This window comes from Hemicordylus capensis, chromosome 1 (assembly GCF_027244095.1).
Source record: "Hemicordylus capensis ecotype Gifberg chromosome 1, rHemCap1.1.pri, whole genome shotgun sequence".
In the NCBI taxonomy this organism is placed as follows: domain Eukaryota; kingdom Metazoa; phylum Chordata; class Lepidosauria; order Squamata; family Cordylidae; genus Hemicordylus; species Hemicordylus capensis.
This window is the reverse complement of record NC_069657.1, coordinates 215,872,078-215,887,566: the sequence shown is the minus strand read 5'-3', so window position 1 is coordinate 215,887,566 and position 15,489 is coordinate 215,872,078. Positions and strand designations below refer to the sequence as shown.

Below are 15,489 nucleotides of genomic sequence, written 5' to 3'. Positions count from 1 at the left end.
CACATGCAAACACCACAGTCAGTTTCCCAAGTAAAATATATCAAGAAGTAGAACCAGCTTAGATCGATGTCATACAGAATCTGTTCCTGGAAGCATATGCCCTGGCATTTGTATTTGTTCTAAGCTGCTTTGAGGAGTCAATTCAGGCCAAAAGGCAGGCCAGAAACTTAAAAATAATTACTCTCGGGTCACAAAAAAGATTCAAGCCCAACTAGAAATCCTACGGGATATAGCAGACAAATATGTAAGATGTCTTCACACAGCTTAAACATATCACACTAATAAACCACAATGTCAACCCCTGGGAAGATTTCCTTGGAAGTGTGGCAAATCACCAAGTACTCTGCTAAAAATCTTACCAATTAAACTGCAATCCAAAGTAGGTTGGGGATATATTTTCTCCTTGTAAAAGCTTGCCACACTTTTGATGCTGTCAATCTCTTAACCTGAGTTACTGAGCAATTACATTTTCTAGAAGTCTCTCCCCAAGTGTTAAGCACTCTTAAAATCTTTAACCATTTAAGCAGAGAGACTGTGAAAACATTGTGACATCAGCTGGAAACAGAAGCACTACATGGGACCAATTTAATGATATATGTGACTATCTAAAACCTGCCCTTTCAAGCACAGATTTGGACTCCTAGTTGAACAGAATCAGCACTTGAAGCTTTCTTGATCTGTTCTTGCTCTTTCACCTCTGCTTTTAGAGTAAGGACACAATCTTATGCACATCTCCTGGGGAACAAGTCCCAACTGAGTTTGGTGAGACTCATTGCCAAGTAAAGATGTATCCTTTTACTTTCAACACAATATGAACGCAACTGACACCAGAAGCCTTTTCTCAAGACAGCAAACCTTGAACTCATATCAACCTCTCATTTCTTTACAGGTTCAAGAAGTAAATTAGAAGCTGAGGCTGCCTCAAAAACAATATCTGGCATAGGGCTCTTGACTTACCTCTTTTTAACCCTGTAATTGTTGACATGATTATCACCTCTATCACATTCACAATTCTATTCAGGAACACAGGCCAGGATCCAAAGTGCTGGAGCTAATTCTGTAAGTTCTAAGAGGACTTTAGATCTCTTCCCCTATTAGTATTAGATGGCAAACTCACTTGCAAATTTCTAAAGCATTTTGAATAGCTACAAGAGAAAGAGCAGGGAGCGTCAGAACTTCAGGGGGCTATCACAAGCCCAGAGGCTGCCATCCTTTCCACACTTTCTTGAAGAGAACTAAGAGACCTTCCTCGACTGAGTTTATCAGAAGTATCAGGCTGTATAATTCAGCTCTTTGGACCTCTGGGCATGTGACCCATGAAGGAATTGAAAGTTATCCAAGGTATGTATGTATTTACTGCTTGACTCCAAAGGCTCTAGGTGATTCACGGAAATAAACACAACAAAAACAAAATAAAACAAACTGTTAAAACAATTTAAAACATTTCGGATTACTAAAAGCCTGGCTAAAAAAAAATGTGTCTTAAGGGCTTTTAAAGGCTGACAAAGATGTTATGCCACAGATATCTATAGGAAGTGCATTCCATAGCCCAGGGTGGCTACAGAGAAGGCTCATCCAACTCACCGCCAGTGGACCTTTCTTGATAACCTTAATGTGCGGCAGGAGAAGGTGGTGCTTTCCCAGGTAACCTGGTCCTAAGCCATTCAAGGGCTTTAAAGGTAATTACCAGCACTTGGTATTTTGCCCATAAACCTATTGGCAGCCAATGCAGTTGTTTTAAAAAACAGGCATAATATTGTCTCTCCAAGAAACCCAAGACCAATCTAGCCACTGCATTTTGGACCAACTGAAGTTTCCGAACTACACACACACACCAGCAGCCCCAAGCAGAGCACACTGCAGTAGTCAAGGTTACTAGACAGTGCACCAGCTCATTATCTTCCAGGAATGGACATAGCTGTCATATTAACCAGAGTTGACTATTCTAATAGATCCTGAACCCCTGAAGGGGTGGGTTGTGGCCACAAAACCAACCTTAACCAGATGGTAGTCTATCCATGACAATGGAGACACTCTAGGAGTCTCTACCCACGGAACACAGTGCTCCCTCTAAGGTGTGAGCACGCTCACAAGTTTTTATGTCCGCTCAGTACATTTTAGATCCCGCTCAAGTTGAATCGGGAAGGCCCCATTCTGAATGCACATGCACGCACACTGTCTTGATACTGCTGCCCAGAACAAAACTCATTACGCACACAGATTTAAAAAAAATTAAAAATAGAGAGAACACTGATGGACCACCACTCTGATCTGAGCAAAAGACCAAATCAAGGGTGTTACCAGCAATGTGTGTGGGCCCCTTGACCAATTGGGATAGGCCCATAGTTGTCATGGCTGCTGTGAACTCCTGAGCTGAACCAGACAAGCCAGCCCCAAAGTGAACACTGGTCACCCCCCAAACCAAAAGCCTGGATGACTCAAACTCTGCGACCAGCTCCCTCAGCTCAGTTAGGAACTCCATTTGGCAACAGGGTGCTCAGTACACCAATAGACTCAGCAATCTATCCTGAGTGCCCAGGCCAAGATACACACACTCAATATGGTCCAGTTCTCTCACAGGGATTCTGGTAGGGGAGATGTTATTTGAAGGACCATAGCTACTCCACCGACCACTACCTTCCCCCAACCTGCTCCACCACAGAGTAAGTACCCAGTAGGGAGGAGCTGAGCCCATACCGGGCCACTAGCCTCCCTCAACCAGGTTTCAGTTATACAGTGAGGGAAATAAGTATTTGATCCCCTGCTGATTTTGTCCGTTTGCCCTCTGACACAGAAATGACCAGGCTATAATTGGAATGGTAGGTTTATTGTAGCTGTGAGAGACAGAACAACAACAAACAAACCCTCAAAAGCCCAGTGCCCAAAAGTCAGCGATGGATTTGCATTGTAGTGAGGGAAATAAGTATTCGATCCCCTATCAACCAGCAAGATTTCAGGCTCCCAGGTGTCTTCACTATATGCAGGTAATGAGCTGAGATGAGGAACACCCTCTGTAAGGGAGTGCTCCTAATCCCAGCTTGTTACAGTACCTGTATAAAAGACACCTGTCCATAGAAGCAAGCAATCACTCAGCTTCCAAACTCACCACCATGCCCAAGACCAAAGAGCTGTCGAAGGATGTCAGGGACAAGGTTGTAGACCTGCACAAGGCTGGACTGGGCTACAAGACTATCGCCAAGCAGCTTGGTGAGAAGGTGACTACAGTTGGCACGATAACTCGCAAATGGAAGAAACACAAAACAACTGTCAATCTCCCTCGGTCTGGGGCTCCATGCAAGATCTCACCTCGTGGAGTTGCAATGATCATGAGAACGGTGACAAAGCAGCCCAGAACTACACGGGGGGAACTTGTCAATGATCTCAGGGCAGCTGGAACCATAGTCACCAAGAAAACAATTGGTAACACACTACGCCGTGAAGGACTGAAATCTTGCAGTGCCCACAAGGTCCCCCGCTCAAGGCAGCACATGTACAGGCCCGTCTGCAGTTTGCCAGTGCACATCTGAATGATCCAGAGGAGAACTGGGCGAAAGTGTTGTGGTCAGATGGGACCAAAATCGAGCTCTTTGGCATCAACTCAACTCGCCATGTGTGGAGGAGGAGGAATGCTGCCTATGAGCCCAAGAACACCATCCCCACCGTCAAACATGGTGGACACATTATGCTTTGGGGGTGTTTTTCTGCTAAGGGGACAGGACACCTTCACCGCATCGAAGGGACGATGGACGGGACCATGTACCGTCAGATCTTGGGTGAGCACCTCCTTCCCTCAGCCAGGGCATTGAGAATGGGTCGTGGATGGGTATTCCAGCATGACAATGACCCAAAACACACAGCCAAGGCAACAAAGGAGTGGCTCAAGAAGAAACACATGAAGGTCCTGGAGTGGCCCAGCCAGTCTCCATACCTTAATCCCATAGAAAATCACTTTTGTGAAGGGATCGAATACTTATTTCCCTCACTGTACAAGCCAAGTTGGCTCCCTCATCCATGATCAAATAATGGATTATTTCGATCTTATTTTGAGCTGACCAAAGGAGCAAGGTCAGATGCTGAGCAGTGTTCCCTCTAAGGTGTGTGCATGTGTACGCACTCAGAAGGGGTTTTTTTATGTCCACTCAGCTAATTTTAGATCCCGCTCAGGTTGAATCAAGAAGGCCCCATTCCAAATGCACATGTGCACACACTGCCTTGATAGTGCCACTGATAACAAAACTCATTCCGCAGAGATGAAAATAATGAGAGAACACTAGTTCTGAGGGTGATTGGAACATGTATGCAATACCATGAAATGAATTCCTACAAGGTTGTTACCTCTCCAGCCACCACAATGGGATGACCATAACATTCACTGTGTAAGCAAGACCTGAATGACACATTCAGGTCTTGCTTACACAGTGAATGTTCCGGTCATCCCATTGTGTTTGCATTGGACACCAGTAGAAACTGTCAACTGAAATGCGAAAGTATTTGTCAACACTATTTTTAATTGGTTTATTGCATCTATGCTTTACATTTTGCGATATTAAACAAATAATGATCAACATTTTAAGTAGTTCTTATTTAAAAGCCAATGCAGCCCACCTCCCCAATTACTTTTGCAACACTCATAACACTTTTGCTCTGGATGGAGATAAATAAAAGGAAGTGTTTAAAACAGGAGTTGAAAGGTATGAAAAGACAATAGTGTACCCAAGTCAAGCTACTTAACAGCAACAACACAGAGAACAGATAAACAGAAGGAGCCAGAACAAAGCAGAAAGGAGAGATTTTACATCTTTTGTAGTTAGTTTCAGAGAATTCTTAAGTGTTTGTGATACACAAACACGTGGCCATTTCAAAATAGGGTGGAAAAATACTGAACAATTCTTATGTTAGAATATTTTACATATGTATTTATTATTTATTTATTATTAAAATTTTATACTGCCCTTCCCTTTATACTGCTAAGGCTCAGGGCGGTTTACATTAAAACATCATAAAACCAATTAATTAAAACAAAATTATAAAACTGCATAAAATAATAACTAACAATTAAAACATCATAAAACCAATTAAATAGCCAAAACAATTTAAAAACAAGTTGTAAAAAGCTGAGAAAGCTTGGTTGAAGAGATGTGTTTTCAGAAGTTTCTTAAAAATTGCCAGAGATGGGGAGGCTCATATCTTAGTAGGGAGCGCATTCCACAATCTTGGGGCAGCAGCTGAGAAGGCCCGTCTCTGTGTAGCCATCAAACGAGCTGGAGGCAACTGGAGACGGACCTCCTCATGTGACCTCAATGGGCGGTGGGGAACATAGCGAAGAAGACATTCTCTTAAATACCCAGGGCCTAAGCCGTTTAGGGCTTTGTAAATTATAACTAGCACTCTGTATTTTGCCCAGAAACCTATTGGCAGCAAGTGTAGCTCCATCAACAGAAGAGTAATGTGGTCTCTCTGAGATGACCCAGAGACCAACCTGGCTGCCGCATTCTGAACCAACTGAAGTTTCCAGACTACGTACAAAGGCAGCCTCAAATAGAGCGCATTACAGAAGTCAAGTCTGGAGGTTACCAACAGCTGTACCACTGTTTTGAGGTAATTGATCTCGAGAAACGGGCGCAGCTGGCGTATCAGCCGAAGCTGATAGAAAGCACCCCTGGCCACTGCCTCAACCTGAGAAACCAGGGAGAGGTGTGAATCCAGAAGTACTGCCAGACTGCAAACCTGCTCCTTTTGGAGAAGTGTGACCCCATCAAGAACAGGGAGATCAAAATTGTCTCTTGAGTTCTGACCCCACACAATAAGTACCTCTGTCTTATCTGGATTCAGCTTCAGTTTATTCTCCCTCATCCAGCCCATTACTGCTTCTAGGCAGGCATTTAGGGAGGATATGCCAACTCCTGAAGAGGCTGACATGGAGAAGTAGATCTGGGTGTCATCAGCGTACTGGTAACATCCAGCTCCAAATCCCCTGATGATCTCTCCCAGCAGTTTCATGTAGATGTTAAAAAGCATTGGAGAGAGTACGGAGCCTTGAGGGACACCATCCTTAAGCTCAGATTTCGAAGAGCAACAATCTCCAATTGACACCATGCAAACCAGTGCCTCCCATCCCCAACACTCTCAGACATTCCAAAAGGATACTATGGTTAATAGTATCGAAAGCCGCCGAGAGATCCAAAAGGACCAACAGAGTCACACTTCATGTCAATTCCCAATTGGAGATCATCCATCAGGCCAACCAAAGCAGTCTCAACCCCATAGCCCGCCCGAAAACCAGTTTGAAACGGGTCTAGATAATTAGTTTCCTCCAAGACCGACCGGACCTGAGAGGCTACCACCCTCTCAATTACCTTGCCCAACCATGGGAGATTGGAAACAGGCCTATAATTGCTCAACTCTGAGGGATCTAATGCAGGCTTCTTTAGAAGAGGTCTAATAATTCCCTCCTTAAGACAAGGAGGCATCTTGCCCTCCCTCAGAGAAGCATTTATGATTTCCACCAGGCCACCTACAACAGTCTCCCTGCTAGAATGAACAAGCCATGTGGGACAAGGGTCAAGAGAACAACTGGTAGGCCTCATCGCCCCAAGCAGCTTGTCCACATCCTCAGGAGTCACAAACTGAAACTGATCCAGTCAAATCACATAAGAGGAATAGCTGGACACCTCCAGTTCAGACATCAAATTAATTGTGGAGTCTCCATCTAGGTTGGCTCGAATCCGAGAGATTTTATCTGCGAAAAATTCTTTAAACACATCGCAGCTGGTAACTGATGATTCCAAATTCTGATTTAAGAAGGGGGGGGCAGATACTAGTCCCCTCACAACCCTGAACAACTCCAGATGTGAACTCCCAGAGGCAATATGGGCAGAAAAGAACTGCTTCTTTGCCGCATGTATTGCCTGAGCATAGATCTTTAGATGTGCTCCATGTCGTAATCTGTCAGATTCTAGCAGAGTCTTTCTCCACTTGCACTCCAGTCGCCTACCTTGCCGCTTCTGCCCCCATAACTCTTCCGTATACCAAGGGGCCAATTTTGAAGTGGGTCGGAGGGGATGCTTAGAAGCAATCGTGTCTACTGCCCTGGTGAGCAAGTTGTTCCAACTCTCAACCAGGGAATCAACAGGCTCACCATCAGAGCCAACACTGAATCCCTCCAAGGCTTCTTGGAATCCTACTGAATCCAATAACCTCTTTGGGCAGACCATTCTAATAGGCCCCTCGCCCCTGCGGAGGTGGGAAGTGATTGTAAGTCCAACCTTAACCAGATGGTGGTCCATCCATGACAATGGGGATATCACAGGAGTCCCCATTCACAGAACACCACCCTGCTCAGAATAAAAGACCAAATCAAGTGTGTGACCTGCAATATGCGTTGATCCAGAGACTGCTTGGGATAGGTCCATAGTTGTCATGGCCGCTATGATCTCCTGAGCTGCCCCGGACAAACTGGTCCCAAAATGAACACTGAAGTCCCCCAGTACCAAAAGCCTGTGCGACTCCAACGCAAGTTCTGCGACCAAGTCCGCGAGCTCAGTAAGGGATTCTGTTGGGCAGCGGGGTGATCAGTACACCAACAGAAGTCCCAATCTATCCCTGGTCCCCAAACTTAAGTACACACATTCAGTATGGTCTGATTGATACCCTAACAGGGACCCTGGTAAGGGAGATGTTATCCTTATAGACCACAGCCACTCCACCTCCCTGCCCACGTCCCCTCATCTGCTGCTCTACAGAATACCCTGGAGGAAGAAACAGACCAAACTGGGCCACCAGCCTCCCCCAACCAAGTCGCAGTGATGCACATCAGGTCGGCCCCTTCATGGATGACTTCAGGTTTATTTTGGACCGACCTGGCATTGCAAAGGAGCAAGGTAAGGCTATGTGGGTTGTTGGCAGTGCTCCCCAAGGTCAAAGAGCTGACAGGGCAGCCAGAAGGGGAGATGGCTATTAAATTTCTGGCTACCCTTCCTCTGAAACAGCCTGCTGACCTGCCAACGTTACTTCTTCTATTCCCCACTACCACCGGAATAGCTGCCCCGCATTCCACGAAGGCGCCCCCTGTCTCCCCATCCCCAGACAAACCCAAACACATTACAACTACTTCAACCCAGTATCAATAACAAAGCTGGCATGCTTACTACAACAACTCTTCAAACAGCCAAACTGAAAATAGCACAGCCCTACACCGAAGGCCGACACCACAGGCCGACCTTAAATATATATAACATATATATTAAAAGTTGCTTTTAAAAAGTCTAAAATCCCAATTTAATACAAATATGTTAGAGTATACACTTCTCTCTTAACCAAACCTATGAACCTCCTCCACACACTAGAGCATATTTTTCTATTATTCTGAGTGCACCAACCCTGTACAAGGCACTTTACAACAGGAGGGAGGATACATGCCTGCCCTAAGGGGCTCAAAATCCAGAAAGGACAAATGGGAGAGAACCAAGGAGGGAGAGGGGAGTGGAGGCAGAGTAAGAATATGCATGGTAAACCCCTCCTGTATTCTACCAAAAGAAAGCCACAAGGCTTTGTGGGTGCCAGGAGTCAAAATCGACTTGACAGCACACTTTACTTTACCTTTAGAGTAGGGGACTAAGGATTGTGCCAAAGGCTACAAGGAGGTGATGGGTTTTGAGGTCAAATTTGAATGGACACATGCGGCTAATTTTTATGTTAAAGAAAACCCCGGGGGGGGGGGGATTTGGCTTTTGATTACAAGAACTGCATATATGATGAGATCATATTTATTAAGACAAAGCTGAACATTTATGACTCTCAAATAGCATGGTAGTTCACTTTTCATCTCATGAAGAATCACTGTTTTGCTAATGAATATCAGCACTGCCTCTGAAAATTTTTGGAGCTAAAACAGTCTAGCATAGAGTTGGTTGTTCTGGACTACAATCACTGTCTTCAAGTAAGGGGTTTTGCTTAGTCTCCTTTTATGTGGACAGAACAACCAGTTGCACAGTTATGATCCTTGTCATTAAGGAGATATAGTTGCACAGTGCAAAAGTCATGCTATGAATCAAACGGCTAGACATGTTAGTTATGCTCCTAGGTAACATAAAAGCTTTAGTTGCAAACCAAGATATTTTAATTGCTATAGCAACTAGTTTGTATGGACTTTTGCTCAATGCATGGATTACAAAGGGGAATCCTAGCTTAAACCAGTGATTTAAACTGGGGCTCTCTTAATGATTTTAAAGTTACCTTAATTTAAAACAATCCACCCTGTTTCAAAGATATTTTAAGACAGTTTTATTTGTAAGCTTTTGGAGGATGGTTTTATTAAACAGCAATTAACACCTTCCTTTGGAAACCAGTTTTAAACCTGTATTGTAAAACTGTACCAAACATTCATACATTGCCACATTAATTCATCTGCATTATGTGGGGCTGCCCTTGAAGACAGTCCAGACAGGCTGCAATAATTCGGACAAGAGCTGCTCGTTCAGCTCATACTACACAATTTATTTATCATGAGGACAGTCAACTATCCTCACGATAAGGAAGAAACTTAAGTATGTAGTACACTGCTTTGGGCTCCTTGGAGGAAGAGCGGGATATAAAATGTAAAAACAAAAACTTGAGGTTCCATAACTGATAGACTACAACTCCCATCATCCCCAGCCACAATGGTCATTAGCAAGGGACTATGGCTTACACACTGCACAGAGCCCCACTGACTCAAGAACGGGTTGTGCACACCAGTTCTGTGCATCTCCAATTCTTAGTTGCCATGGAATCTCTCTGTGCTTGGTAGCAGTGCGGACGGGGTTTGAAGATGCACAGAGCCAGGCACTGCACAATTAATCAGTCCCTGGGAGTGGTAGTCCCACAACAGACGGAGGGCCTCAGGTTGGCCAACCTTGATCTATCAGATTCATGGATTACCAGTTTGCTTCTGGGTTGAATTGAATGTGCTGGCTTTGACTGTAAAAGCCTTATCCTAGTTTTAACTGGCTATTCATCAATTGTTTTGGTTTTCTCCCAGTTATAGATTTATTGCTTTCTTTGAGCTACCCAGAGCACCTATTTCATAATAGGAAGGAGTATGTGTTATATATAAATGGACCAGAATAGCTCAAGAATCTGCCTAAGGATAGTGATTTCAGGGGCACAATCTTTAGGCCATCTGAGATGGGATGGGCCTTCCACCTGTGTTGCCAAGGAAAGCGCAACTTCTTCACTACCTTCCTTTAGGCAGGGGGAAATGACTGTTTTGTTTAAGCAAGCTTTAATACAGGTGGCCCTCCTTATCCACGGGGGTGGGTTCTGTTCTGGCCTACAGCAACTGATAACGAGACCTTGAGTCAATGGGAAATGGAAGGTTAGGTTCCTTGAAGTTAAAAAAGGACTAAAAAAGCAGGAAGGAGCTCTCCAGTCTCCAGCAATGCCCTCCCCCTGCCCCGAGAGCCACAAAATGGCTTCATAGTGCAAAATGGTGGTCGGAAATGACATTGGAAGTTATTCCCGGCCACCCAGAAACCACAGACAGACAAATTTGGACTATTTTTTAAACGACAGATAACAAGGAGAGCTGGTCTCGTGCTAGCAAGCATGACTTGTCCCCTTAGCTAAGCAGAGTCCACCCTGGTTGCATATGAATGGGAGACTAGAAGTGTGAACACTGTAAAACATTCCCTTTAAGGCAGGAGTGGGGAACGTTGGCCCTTCAGCTGTTTTGGAACTACAACTCTTACCATCCCCAGCCGGAGATGATGGGAGTTGTAGTTCAACAACAGCTGGAGGGCCAACGTTCCCCACCCCTGCCTTAGGGGATGGAGCCGCTCTGGGAAGAGCATCTGGGTTCCAAGTTCCCTCCCTGGCTTCTACAAGAAAGGGTTGAGAGAGATTCCTGCCTGCAACCTTGGAGCAGCCGCTGCCAGTCTGTGTAGTTAATACTGAGCTAGATGGACCTATGGTCTGACTTGGTATATGGCAGCTTCCTAGGTTCAGGTCTATATAGCACAAACACGGATACATGAAACTTTGGGTGCCAAGACCACAGATGAAGGCCACCTGTACACCAATTATGTTTTGTTTTAAATAGTTCTGATTTTGTTTCTTTTAGGCTGAATTTCATCTTTGTTGTTGTTCTACTGATACTTTTGCAAGGTGCCTTGTTCATAAGATAAGTATATGTTAATAAAGACAAGAGAACAGCCAAGGAGAAAATAGCTTGCTAGCTGCTACTCCTACTGTTTTAAAACATGCTATGTTTCAAATTGGCAGTGATGAGTTGACTCACAGCAGATGAAATGAAATAGAAATTTCAGAAGAGGGCAACCAAAACAACCAGGGAGCTGCAACACCTCTTTAAAGAGTAAAAGGTACAGCATTTGGGCCTTTTTAAGTCTAGAAAAAGGTGACTAAGCAGGACATGATTGAGACTTATGAAATACATGTGGTGTGGAGAAAGTGGAGAGAGAGGTTATTTTTATGCTTACAGGCAGTGTCCCCTCCAAGGAATGCGCATGTGCTTACACTTTTTTGATGTGCGCTCAGTTAATTTTAGATCCCACTCAGGTTTAATCAGGAAGGCCCCATTCTGAATGCAGGTGCGCACACACTGCCTTGATACTGCCGCCCAGAACAAAACTCATTCTGCACACAGATGTAAAAAATTAGAGAGATTGTTTACAGGTGGCCTTTGTCATCCATGGTCCCGGCACCCGCAGTTTCACATATCCACTGCCGGGCCATGTGCACACAGCCTCATTATACATATGCGGATTTTAAAGTACTTGAAATTTGCCTGCCCGTGGTTGCTAGGTGGCTGGAAATTACCTCAGAGGTCATTTTCAGCCACTGTTTTGCTGAATGGAGCCATTTTGCGGCTCTTTCTTGGGAAAAAGTTCTCTCATCAAAAATCTGCATAATTTTTCATCAAAAATTTTTCATCAAAAATCTGCATAATTGGGTGAGGGCACTGCCAGACAGCTCAAGACTGTTGCTTTGTTGCTCTTATTTCTGCCTTTTCCCACCATCCTGGAACCGAACTCTCCAATTCCCATCCACTCAAGGTCTCATTAGCCATGGTTGTAGCAGAGAACATAGCACCTGCAGATAACAAGGGCCACCTGTATTTATATGCCACTTTTAAGAGAAGTTCTCATATGGCCTGTCTGGTCAATAATTTGGAGGTCCAACCTCATGGAATAAGGATGTAACACACCTTCACCACTCCCAACAGGCTGTTTGTTAACTGTGTGTGGGGGGGGGGTGTTAATTCAACCCCCCCCCCATTGGTGAACAGCATTTCTATGCACAGAAGTGCTCCCTGCATGTGTTACCTCCTTATCCCATGGAGTCAGTCCAACAGATGAAGTCCAAACCAGCCCAAAGCAGTTTACTAAAATAAATAGAAAGAAAATTGTTCCCTGCCCACAAAGAACAAGGTAGACAGTAAAAGCAGCCACTGGAGAAATCCTGTGCCAAGGATGAATAGACAGTTGCTCTTGCCCTGCTAAATATATGAGAACCATCACTTTAAGTTATTAATGCCCTGTCACCAAAGGTTCCCCCCCCCCGCTATATTAGAAACAGGAGTCATTCAATGAAACTGAGGGGCAGGAAATTTTGGAAAGACAAAAGGAAATGGATGTTTACACAGTGCATACTTAGTCTATGGAATTCACTGCTACAAGACGCAGAGATGGATATTCGCTTAGATGACTATAGAAGGAAGACAGGGAAATCCATGGATGACAAGTCTATCAATGACTAATAGTCTGGACAGTTATATATAGGTTCAGGAGCAGTGCCTTTGAATACCAGAGGGTATGCCTTCACCTCCTGCTTGTGCGCTTCTCAGAAGCATGTGGTTGGCCACTGTGGAAAGCAGGACATTGGATGAGGTAGGCCTTGCCCTATACCAGCAAGGCTCTTATGCACTTAAGAGCATAACTAAAACTGAAGTGTTATCTTCCTAACTGAACTATTTTAATGACATTGGAAAGGAAATCACCAAGCATTAATATTAATTAGGCATAATCAATCGCAAGCAATTCAAACATTCAAGAACAGCATCTTGTGCATTCAACTTTAGATTTACCACAAAATTACCCTCACAGAACAGAAGTCAAGCAAAAACAATATTTGGCATTGACAACTTAGAGAGCTCAACTTTTCTGGACATTTACTACAAAATTTTAATCCTATTTTGAAATGTATGCATTTTACTCGGGGGGGGGAGGAAAAGTTAAGACCTGTTCAGCTCAGAATACTTATCTCACTAAGAGCATTTTCCCACTTTAATTTTTAACAAAAAGCCTTTTAGACATTCTTCTCAGCATTGTTCAAACATATCATGTGCTTGGAGAAATCACTTAGCAAAAGGATTTTTGTCTGAAATCACAGCACACACACACACACATACACACACACACAAGTGAGCTCATGGAATTGCACCCTTTTAAATTTCTAAATGAAAACTAACACCCACCCCATGCATCTTTTCAAGTATAATTCACCAGATGTCGTTTTGACTACACAGTGAGCTGCAGTCTGGGTTACAGACACAATACTTCACCAAACTGTGTCATAGAAAATAATATACAAGGAGACAGAGAAATCAATGGAAACAGGTTTGTTTGTTTAGTTTAGGATTGCTGGGATTTAACCTCAAAGTCCCCAGCAGCGATTGCTCCGATTTCATTCTGGGCGGAGGGAAGAGGAGCTCTTTCCGGGGGGCGGGGGGGCAAAGATGCTTCGCCGCCTTAAAGCCGGCGTGTGCCTAGGAATGCTACCCAAAGCAAGGCGCGCTGCAGCCCAGGGGGTTGTGTAACAAAACACGTCCAGGCTTCCTGAACGACAGAGAAGATATTTAAAAGGCCGTGGTGAGCCCAGTACCACCTCTTGACATAACTTACCCTACCTCAGTCTTCGCCTTAACCACTCGCCTGGTCGCCATAGGCGACTTGGAATTAAGGCTAGGCGAGAGAAAGCATTGTATGGGGGCAGGCGGCGGCGGCGCCCCACGCTGCAGCGCACACCCCTCCGGATCTTCCGGGCCGCCACTCACCGCGGCGGCGGCTGCTGCGGCTTGCTCCCCCTCCCTTTCCCCTTCCCGCCCGGCGGCCAACACCGCGGCTCGCGCTTGCCTCCTTCCCGCGCTGCCGTGATGACGCGACTTGGGGCGGATTAAAAGCCACTCACCCGGACTCTTCCCGGCCGGCTATTGCTCGCTCCTCCTCCGCCTCCTCCCACCACCACCAAGCGGAAGCGCAGCGCCTGGAATTCCTTCCTTCCCGCGCTGCCGTGATGACGCGATATGCGGTTGGAGGGGGGCCCGGAGAGGAAAGGAATCGGCTCGGAGGAGCCCGGATGTCTCGCGAGCGCGCGGCTCGCCCAGCCACGTGCGCCGTCCTTGTGTTAATACAGGGCAAGTGTTTGTAAGTGGGAGGGGAGCCTGCAGCGGTGAGTAGGTGGGTGGTGCCCTTAGGTTAAAGTAATCAAAGGGAACAAACAGGCTTGTGACTTTGGAACCTTCTTGTTGTTTAGGGGTGGGTGGGGTTAAATTGCACCAAAAACCAAAACAAAATAAAACACCAAAAGCAGGTAATCTGAATCAAGTCAAATTTTACTTACCATCTTAGACCAAAACAGAAAACATATACTATCTGTGGATACAATTACATCTATACAATAATACATTAACATCCTAAAAACAATTCCCCTACATACATCCTGGAAGCAGTATAACAAAACAAACGGGTCTGAAGCCCAAGTCTCTTTGCACTTGTTTTTGGGCTAAAAATGCAGTTAAAGAAGCAAGGTGTGCATCTATGAGTCTGAGATATCTTTGCTTTTCGTGTCATTACAAAAAGCAGCTTTCAGAGAGGACAGACTAGGATGCTGGGGTCTATGATTCTGGGGCATTTTTGCTTTTTTTTTTTTTTTAAACGAGAAAAAATTCATCTAGGAATAAACAGGTTTGAATCCAAGACCTCTTTGCATTTCTTTCTGACTTTAAAAAAAAGCAGTTCAAAAAGAAACAAATTCAGATGCTGGAATCTATTATTCTGGGACCATCCTCCCAAACAGCCCTTTGACTACACTGGGAGTCTAAATAACATTCTAGGACTAGAGCGTCAGGTTCCTTTCCTTTGTCGTTTTTTGGAGAGAGAGAGAGAGAGTGTTGCTAGGTTGTCTAGAAACTTTGTCCCCATATTCCTGCATGGGGGAAATCTCTGCCTTCATATATTCCACTCAGTAGATAAGACCATATCTTATGAATATAAAATCTATACGAACACACAGAAACACAAGACAGCAAATTTCATTTCACAAACATCAAGTAAAGGGCAGTTCCCCAAAGAAGGCCTAGCAGTGAAAAGTTCATACAATTGAATTAAAGGGCTCTTTCTGCTGGGGTGTGTGTCTGACTGTACTGTATTGTGTAAAAAAAATGCTCCCTGTTTGCAGTTCAGTTTCAGTGCTCCCCAGCTGGACTACAACTCC

The 15,489-nt window shown here is 44.7% G+C and overlaps 1 protein-coding gene across 4 annotated transcripts in view; it reads right to left on the bottom strand.

The window, feature by feature from the left end:
• Positions 1-14,312, bottom strand: part of SLC39A10 (solute carrier family 39 member 10) — a 97,473-nt gene extending 83,161 nt beyond the window's left edge. Inside the window, exon 1 of one of the 4 annotated variants that reach the window (XM_053276836.1) lies at positions 14,185-14,312. Coding sequence is in view for 2 of the 4 variants with exons in the window: in XM_053276848.1 (XP_053132823.1) it covers positions 13,904-13,939 (36 nt within the window). In the remaining 2 variants the exon portion in view is untranslated. Of the gene's footprint in view, positions 1-13,898; positions 14,141-14,184 lie in introns of those variants that run through there. The other 3 variants (XM_053276848.1, XM_053276844.1, XM_053276827.1) reach the window with 3 other exon arrangements.
• Between the last annotated feature and the right edge of the window lie 1,177 nt (positions 14,313-15,489).